This window comes from Ascaphus truei, chromosome 5 (assembly GCF_040206685.1).
Source record: "Ascaphus truei isolate aAscTru1 chromosome 5, aAscTru1.hap1, whole genome shotgun sequence".
NCBI classification, from domain to species: Eukaryota; Metazoa; Chordata; class Amphibia; order Anura; family Ascaphidae; genus Ascaphus; species Ascaphus truei.
The window spans coordinates 280,337,864-280,347,941 of record NC_134487.1 but is presented as its reverse complement, the minus strand read 5'-3'; the positions used below and the strand labels follow the sequence as shown (position 1 = coordinate 280,347,941).

The window sequence follows — 10,078 nt, the reverse complement described above, 5'->3', positions numbered from 1 at the left end:
AATGTGAAGGTAAGCCTCAATAGCGGGTCCCTATGCTAAATGCATGCAAATGTTTGTGAATTCTGTGAAATATACCCCGATGGGGTTCATAAACTAAGCATATGTGACTTTGTGCAGTTAAAAACTGCTATATACCAGTAGTACAGCAAAGATTTGTGTAGTATTGATCTACAAACCCCAATTTAAAGGCACTTTGTGCTTTGGCAATTAGCTTAATGTTGCCAAATATACACCTAACAAAACCGTGCATTTTAGCTGTAACCAGTCAAATTTGGCATTACAAGAGGAACCAGGCTGTGCGCATGTACAATAGAATCCCTTTAGCACTCCACAAGTAAACACAACAAGTTGCATTATTACAGATGGTTTATTTTGACAACTACAGTTTTAATCTAGAACCCAGTATACAACAGGCTAAATTAGAGAGGCTGTAGCCAAGTGCCATCACTACACTGTAGCAATGTTTTCACAAGTAATCCAGGGATTAAAGGTCCTTCAGGTCTTTCTGGATGTTCCACAAAGTATCAGCACTCTTCTTCAGTTGTGCAACCTCTTCATCCTTCAGCTTCTGGTTGATGACACGCGTCAATCCTTTGGCATTCAGAACACTGGGAACACTCAGGAAGACCTCATTCTCAATGCCATACATACCCTAATGATATTAAAAAAAAAAAAAAGTCAATCTTCATGAATTTACAACTGCACATAAATGGGAACAGTGTTTCAAAGTTGTAATTATGCAAGTCAAACTAGTTTCCTAACATACAACCAACTAAGCGTTGTTGCCACATTTAAGGAGTGTATTGTACATTTGGCAAAATGCAGTCAACTACGTGTTTTGAAGTGGAACTTCAGCACCCAAGAACTTTGCAGAGCCCCAAATTGGACTTGCACTGAGGGAAAGCATTTACATACATTATGAATTAGTGGTCATAAGATACAAAATACAGTATTTGATCATTGCTGGACTATACATTATCCAACTGACAAATTGTTGCCAGGAATATGCATCACAAAAGTTATTTAGCAAGTGATAGGACTGAAGTTGATCACTGAAGTGTTTTGATTACCACATTTATAACGAGCATCTAGGGTTGGTAGTATGTGTGATGCACAGTAACCATAGCCCAGACTCTAGGAATGCATCCAAATCTCAAGTGAAGTGTGTTGGTTAAAAATCACTCACTTACCTTTACCATAGCAGAGACTGGATGGACTCTAGCTAGGTTTTTAACAATGGATTCTACCAGATCAGCCACACTAAAACCAATAGCCCAGTTGGTGTATCCTTTAAGCCTGATTACTTCATATGCACTACAAAGGAAAAAAAAAAAAAAAAGTTAATGCCCAACTTTCACAATTGTGCAAGCTGCCAGCAGTTATGTGATCTGGCAGCCTACATATGTATACAACATCCATCTGATGGATTCACCAATCCAAGCTATACCAGTTAAGGTGCTTGTTTTTATTGCGATGTACATTTATGGAAAAAAAAAAACAAATACTGCACAGTAATGCAATGCCTACAATCAACAGCACACTAGTATTGTTTATGCAACTGGTTCTACATTATGCTATAGCTTTAGGTGAATGTTTGAGGTTTGAGATGCATAACTTATTGATACAATGTGCCATAACTTGGACTATAAAACAGGAGAATCTGTTGTGCAGAATCTAGAGTTTCAGTAAAATAAATTACATTAAAACTAGCAGCTGCAGGGTTTTTTGTTTTCCCCCCACCTCAGTAAAAAAGAAACAAAAACACACCTGGGCCCTTGCAGTGAGAATTATGTATACATCCTTTGTGTTAGCATCCTTTCATTGAAGGAGCCAAAGCTCTCGTTATCAGGTCCTGGACCACTTAATAAATCGTATGAACAAATAATCCAATTACCTGTCAACCACTTGTTTGTGAATTTCTTTCCAATTCTCACTGTCCTTATCTGTGCCAACTGCAGGATTGAGTGACTGAAGAGTCACACCGGCAACATTAACACCACTCCAGACAGCCACTATAAATGTGTACATGTTGGATACAGTTAGTACTTTCTATTCATAGATTAAATATGCAGGGTTGGTAATTGATGCAATGTATGGAAGTAATCAATAAAGATACAGGCGTTTGATTGCCACACTACCCTGGTTCTTACCACTGGAATCTCCATGTTCTCCCAAGATATAGCCATGGCAACTAGAAGGATGGACGCCAAGTTTCTCAGCCATCAGATACCGAAACCTTGCAGAATCCAGATTGCATCCGCTGCCAATGATACGGTGCTGGGGCAGGCCACTCAATTTCCAAGTAACGTACGTCAAGATGTCCACTAGATGAAAAGTCATACCTTTAGTACACTTCATTTCTTTAGAAAACAGGGTTTGAGGCATGGCAATTTGTTAGAAGACCATCTATATAATTGATTTGAGAAGCTACTCATTGGTCTACATTTTTCAATGCATAAAGGACAAGTGGGGCACACACACTTTGGGTGTCATTCATTAAACAGAGATAGTGCCATAGATACGTGCAAAGACGTCCATGGGACTTTACATCTGATACTGCACCATTGCAGTTCAATTACCCCCCAAAGTTTGTCCATCTACTAAAAGGAAGTACAAGAGAAATAGTTTCTCCTGGAATTATTCTTTAATTGTGGAGAATTTCAACATTTGTAGACTGCACAAGTAATTTCTAGATATTTAAAACCAAGTATTTTGAGGACTCGCGATTAGCAATGCTCAGCTTTAAGATTGCAAGTCAGTCGGCATTGGAAATAGTCTAAAATGTCCATTGGGTGTATGCACTTATAGAAAAGCAGTTACACAAGTTGATCTTACCTGGATTGGAAACCACAATGATGATGCAGTCAGGGCTATACTTCACAACCTGGGGAATGATGAACTTGAAGACATTGACATTTCTCTGAACCAAGTCAAGGCGGCTCTCTCCCTCCTGCTGACGGACGCCACCTGTGACCACTACGATTCTAGAGTTGGCCGTTACAGAATAATCTGAGGGAAAAAAAATAAAAATAAAATAAAAAACACCCACACCTTTTAGCTTGATCACAATGGTGCATGCAACAACTCCTACTGTACATCTAACTGAACAGGAGGAATGGCTCAGGTTACATTTTTGTGAGGTTCTAGATTTATCCCAAGTAACAGGAATGTTTTTAAAATATATGTGTAAAGCATACTTGCATAGGCCAAGTAGCACAAATGTATGAAACAGGAGTGTTGGATAGAACAGCAATTGTATTTCTCCCTCTTCCCCAAATAGGAATGGAACCAGGGATCCTCTAGAGCTGAACCACACCAATTTCACCTTCATGGATCTCCTAGTTCTGGAGATGCTGACCAGTTTTTGTTTTTTTAGAGTGGATTTAAATAGCTGTCCAATAAGAGGCCACAATAGAGATATTAGCAAGGTATTTGGTCGTCAAGTAGTTTATGCTAGAGGGAGAATAAAAAAAAAAAAAAAAAAAAAAAAAAAAAAAAAAAGTTAATCTCAGGAACCAAGGGACTTTTTTTTTTTTGTCTCGGCCACAAAACTGAGGTCTCTCCCAAAGGAATCCTATAGAAATAGTTGTCAACTCTAGTCCTCCCTGATGAAGAATAAGTAAGAGTTACCACATGTGCAGGCTTGGAGCCTAGACAAAATAATAAATAAATAATGCTGTGGAATTGTGCCATTATAAAAAAAATAATGTTACCCAATTTTTTGTTGCAGTGTAAATTGGAGGCTTAGGAAGTTCCATTCAGGACAGTTTTTCAATTAAGAAATAATCACAAACTGGGAACAAAACCTACCTTTGTTTGCCACAATCTTTGGTGTTTTGAGGAACAGGCTTCCATGCTGCAGATCCATCATCTCACCCTTCAGTTTGTCTTCCAAGATATCAACCAGGGCAAGTTCATCAGCAAGATCCTATTCACAAAAAAAGGGCCACTGTTTCATTAGATTTAAAGTGCGAATTACGGCTTCACCGTGACCTCACAGGAAGTAATAACTGTGGCAAGCCAATTAAATGTATACAAAAAAGGTCAGTTTCTCAAAACCTAATTTGGAGGCAATGTGTACATGTAATATTTATGTAGCCAAGTGCCCCTCTTGCCTTCCGCTGGCATCAACACCAAGTCCTGATAGGAACAGGCAGTGTTGGGGTTAATCTCCTGCACAGGGCCTAGCCTGCAGTTGCAGCCTGGATGGGTTCTATGTTGCATTATCCAGTGGCAGGCCTAAACCAGTAGTTGGAGTGTCATATCTGGGGAGGTTACTGACTGGGTCACATGTATATGGTGTTACGCCTGTAAGTACCTAGACCTGCTCTGTTATGGGTCGGTGTTACAAGCCCTTCCCCCTGGGTATAAAAAGCTGACACCACCAAATTGAGGTGTTCTATGGATGCGCTATGATTAGCAGTGTACGGTACGATGTGATACCCTTTTCCCTGCAAGAGGGTAAAGGAGATGAGGGACTCTTGGTGCCTCAAGCCCCTGGGGTCTGCTCCAGGGAATGGAGATATGGCATGCTGTTTGTACAATAAATCTGCTGTTGGCCAAACCATGCTGTGTGATTATTGGGGAGGAGAGTTGCAAGCAGGATACTTATGGGATGGAGGGGCTGCACTATGAGAGATGGAGAAAGCCTGCGCTGTTGCTGCTCCTAAACAACCACCACAGAGCAGATGAGCGACAGCACCCGGGAAACACCCATGTAGTGACCAGATCTTCCGTGGCAGGGGGAGAAACCAAATGCTACACTTACATACAAGCTAGTTCCTATACAAGAAGTCTGCAATTTAGCAGTCGTAACAAAAGGCCTTTCCCACACCCATGTAGTTCATAATCCCAGAGGACAGTATTTGAATAGAATCAGATTGGTTTTTCAAGGGCATCTGCTGGAACACAAAGGGGAATGGAGGAGGGAGAGGGGAGTGCACAGTACAGCTTTTGAGAGGTTTGGCAGACATACCTTCTGTAGGATGCTGACAGCACAGGCCATGCCAACTTGACCAACCCCCACTATTGTGATCTTGCTGGTTGGAAGAGCATTCTTGTCCTCTGTAAGTGAAGTGATCAGTTTGTCTTGTACACCAGCCATGATTGCTAAAAGCAAAAAATAAATAAAACAAGATAAGAAACAAGTCATGCAAGTCTAAAATATAGGTTTCTACAAACAGGAAGTGTGCTCCAATTAATCTTTCAAAACAAGTTGTTTAACTTGAAGCAGCATTTGTTTATACTGCACCAAATCAGGTCTTCCCAGGAGCTGATTTGTGGTCCCCTGACCTTCATAGACCCTCCCAGAGATGTCAGCATTTAAAAAGAACTACAGTGCCATGGGGGGAGGGGGGTGGAGCACACATCTCCCTATGACATTTAGCTTTCCATTGTGTCAGGTTCTCATATCCCTGCTTCAGCACAGGTGAAGCAGAGGCGCAGTCTTTGATTGAGGCACCTGTGCTGAAGCTGGGATAGCCTGACCTGTTGGGGCAGGGCGCACGCTTGAGGAATGGAGTTGAGCACCCCTGGTCCAAGCCCCCTTACTTGCCAACTATGGGTGGAGTGAGAACACCCACACTAATGCTGTCAGACAATACAAAGCTGCTACTGATCCCCCAATACAGAAATCATTGTTTCCAGCACAATAAGCATGCCAACTTTGCTGCGGCAATCCAAAGAAACATTTCATTGTCCATTACAGCGGTGCGCAAAGTATGGGGCGCAGGATTAGTTTTTTGGGTTGGGGGGGGGGGGGGGGGGGGGGGGGGAAGTGTGTAGTTGCAGAAGCCCAGTGCTGTTCCCAGAGGCATTTAAATTAAATGCTTGGGGAATCGCGTTAGGCCTCTGTAACTTCAGAATCCCGGTAAGTGTTACCGGGACGCATTGCCATGGCAAAGCGGCGTCAAATGACGCCGCGGTGTCGTGTGGAGTGATGTCACACGGCCGTCTCCATGGCAACAGGGCGTCATGTGACATCACCCCACAGCGTCATTTGACGCTGTCAAACAAGGTAAGGGGGTGTGAGAGCAGGTAAGGGGGTGCTGCGCCAAATGTATGCGCCCCTTGTCTATTAAACGATCATTGTTAACATTAATCTCCCTTTGAAAAATGCAAAAGTATAATAAAAGACATGATTGCTTTTACAAGTTACTCTATCCAGGTAGGTATCATTTTATTACATTGAAGCTACAGTATAACGTTCGTTAGAATCCTTTCCAAGGACACACAAACCTTTGTGGTTAGTCTCTAAACTGTAAAACAACTTACCAAACGGGGGGAAAAAAAACCCTTAAAAAACAAACTAAGACTTTTAATAAATGTTGTGGCCTAAATACCTTTACCATAAACATTAAAGACCAACAAAACCCAGACCATACCAGCCATAACCCACTTACTGCCTTCCAGTCACATTTAGATCAACTTCAATATACCCCTCAAAGAGCAATGGCCCTGAGATGGCACCCAATGTCCAACCCTTGTAATACCCCCTTAAAAGCCCATTTGGAAAACCCAACAACCCATCCCCCTAGTTAAACCAATTCTAGTAAGATTACCAAAAACCCACCCAAACATTTACTAATCACAGGCAGTTTAGAATCTGCCTCACATTTAAGCAAACCTGAATCTTAGGGCTGTTCTATACAGCATGCGGCCATGCGTTCCTATGCGAACGCGCGTGCACGTGCCGCATGCTTTCCGTGTATATAGAGCCGGGAGCTGCAGGTAAGTGTATATGCGTGTACATGTTGTGTGAGTGTAAGGGGGAGTGTAAGTAAGATTTTTTCAATTAAAAAAAAGTTTAATATTTTTTTTTTTTTTTGTGTGTGCAATTATTTACCCCTCCCCCCCTTAAACTATGGGAGCCGGCACGACCTTAGGCCAGCGGTGCACGGGTGGTTGCAGAGGTCCTGCACTCTTCCCGAAGGCATTTAAATTAAATGCTGGGGGACCGCACCTGCTTCAGGACGCATGACATGGCAACGTACATCTGCGTTGCCCCAAAGGCAGACAGCCTGGTGGGGCTCCAAGAGCTGCTCCCCTCTGCACACGACCAGTGTGCCAAGGGTTAACATTTGCTTGTACTTCGTGAAACATCATTTCCACCCACTGGAATGTTAATGAGCCAAGAGGACAGAACTTTTTGTTCACAGCTGCATTGAAAAATCAACCACCCCAGTGCACATCTGCGTTGCCCCAAAGGCAGACAGCCTTTGGCACAGCCAAAGGGTGTGAGCCATTTGGTGATGTTAAAGCTGCTCCATTTCAAAAAAAAATAAAATCGGAAAAATCACAAGCCCTATATCCCCTGTACCCAATTTTCCAACTCATTGTCCTTGATAATGTCTGTGAATTGACTGTTTAACCCTGTTCTTTTAAACCATGTATTTGTCTTAACTCTGTGCCCAGGATATACTTGAAAACAAGAGAACTCTAGGTATTACTTTCTGGCAAGACATTTTTTATTTTTTATTTTTTTTAAACACATGGTGTCGAAATGACGCCACAGTAATGGGCAAATGACACCAATGTAGGAGAGCAGGTGGGGGGGGGCGCAGGGGGAGAAGAGAAAAAAATAAATACGTTTCTGCGCCCCTGCTATAAAAAGCTTTACTGCTTAACAGAACTGGGATGTTCACTTCTCTCCCCCCCCCCCCCCCCCATGATTTTAGAGGAGAGGGGCTGCCAGGACATCTCTACACCAAGCAATCATGTGCTTGAAAGACAGAATACTGGCATCACAAAGGGGTTAAATTAGCAATCAGACTTTTTTTGTGGGGAGTATTAGTCATACTTGAACGGGTCAGGGGAGAATTAAACTGCTCGGCTCCTGTTTGCAGTGATTACGCGGTAGCTGTAAATTAACAATTAAAAGCCCTCCTTGCCAGCACCCCCCCCCCCCCCCCCCCAAAATATAGCGTTGTATTGAAATTGTAAGTGCTCAGATTTATTCACTTTAAGAATTCCCCCCCCCCACCCCCCCCCCACACCACAAAAGGCTGGCTGTGTTATACCATGTACCAAAACTAAATACAGGCAGCTGCTGAAAGTGTCATTCATTGTCAGGAAATGTCTCATCATGGAGGGGGTGGGGGAGGCCCAGCATGGCCTGTGCTTACGGGAAGAGGAAAAAAAAAAAAAAAAAAAAAGGAATTCCAGCAGTAATAATAATAATAAATAATAATAACTTATAAAAACACAGAACCACATATGAAATGACATTATTGTAACCATTACAAATTAAACACAGGGTTGCTCATTTAACACAACTGTTCTGAAGCGAGCAGTGGAAAGGAAGCCATTACACAACCTAAATAAGGCACATGAGTGGGGGTGGTCAATGCCAACTGCTATACATTGGATTCTGTCTGTGCAGCTCGTGAGCAAACATCTAATTTATTTAACCCATTTTTGCTCCTCACCATAAGAACGTTAAAAATTCTGCACAAAAATAAATATATATGTATATAGAATAAGTGAAGTTGCAGGAATTAGCGAGGATTGCACAACACAGACGTGGATTTTGGAGAACAGCCAATTTCTTTATTGCTCAGTCAAAGCCTCATTGAGAGGCCGGTCCCTGATTTCACTGAAGCAGACAAGACCGGCTTTCATATATCAGGCCAGCCTGCTTGTTACAACACCCCCCAAAATACAGTCAGAACTGGTACATTTAATACAAGTTAATACAGGATCTGTCAACCTTATCTACTACTGTGTGATACATTGTACCAAATACTGTTTCTAGCCATTTAAAAACAATTTAAAGCATAATGATTAAACACTGCATACAATCTTTAAAAAAAAAAAGATCAAACATCATTAAAGTGTAGCCACTGCCAAGCAATCATGCACTACTTCAAAACACACAAGATCTACAGCCAATTACTGGATGTGGAGCAATGTGCTGTAGGTTGTCTGCCAAGAGACTGCAAGGGTCACAATTCAAGGGCAGCTGTGGTCCTCCTTCCGCTGCTCTAAAAAAACATCCAAATACATGAATCACGTATATCTACAGCTATTAACCATCGCAGATCTCAAACAATGGAGGAGATCTGTAAAGCAAAACAATACAAGAATGTAAGGGCAGCAGTTGGAGACCTCAACAGGAATGTGATGCAGCTGCCCCTATCCTGCACGTACAGTTAATAAACAAAGCACAAGCGAGCTGCATCCCTTCACCGCTCAGTACTATGCATGGCAGAGCTCGCCGGGTTTAACATGCATGTGTCAAAGAGAACATACATTACTGTGAAGGGTTAGCAGGGATCCAAATGCGTCGTGTGCCTGCTGCTGTCTGAGTGAGGGAGGTGGGGCTAGAGCCTGGGTTTAGTCTCTTGTAACTCAGACTACATCATTGTGATTGGAAACACAAGCAGCACACACCCCATCATCTCGCTCAATCCACTCCAAGGACGGCACTGCAAGGGCACAGGAGGCCCAGCCCATATGATCTCCACCCCCTTCCCCTAAATTTCAAGGCCACAGGCCATTGTTATAGCCAGTCACCACAAGTATATGGTTTCAGCTGCTGGATATGGCAAGAGGGCAATAATGAGCATCTAATAATGGCAAGGAATGAATGAGGAATCCAAATTAGTTTAGTGCTTTGGCGACAGGTTGAGAAATAAAATACGCAATATTTGATTTGCAATCACTGCCCAGGGAGCATGCAACAGGCATGTTTATACATTGCCTTTTTTAAATTATTATACATAGAGGGGGAATACAAATGCACATTATACAGCAGGCTATTAATTCAGTTCTAATCAGTCAAGGGCATATACTATCAAAAAAAAAGTGCTCTAATATACAGATTAAGCAAACCCCCTTGAAAGATTTGCATTTACAAAATGCAGTTTATGTTCCTCTATTATTCAAGAAAGATAGTTAGGCCGAGCTTACGGTGGCAGCATCGCTACGAGCGCGCTTGTGTCCGCACTTCAAGGACTCTTACCTGATTGTCTAAGGTAGTTCCTAAAGTGCCCGCTGCGCACGCCGACGCAGCTACATTTTGCTGCCACAACAAAAATTGAAATTGGGGCTGCAGTCGCATGACGTCAGCTGGTTCAGC

General features: G+C 42.4%; 1 protein-coding gene across 1 annotated transcript; it reads right to left on the bottom strand.

The window, feature by feature from the left end:
* Positions 1–348: 348 nt before the first annotated feature.
* Positions 349–9,408, bottom strand: LDHB (lactate dehydrogenase B). The gene is made up of 8 exons (XM_075602255.1): positions 9,250–9,408; positions 4,976–5,109; positions 3,811–3,928; positions 2,836–3,009; positions 2,151–2,324; positions 1,895–2,012; positions 1,191–1,314; positions 349–652 (listed from the first exon to the last, which is right to left on the bottom strand). Exons 2-8 carry the CDS (start codon positions 5,102–5,104, stop codon positions 485–487), a joined length of 1,005 nt encoding a protein of 334 aa, XP_075458370.1. The 5' UTR covers positions 5,105–5,109; positions 9,250–9,408; the 3' UTR covers positions 349–484.
* Between the last annotated feature and the right edge of the window lie 670 nt (positions 9,409–10,078).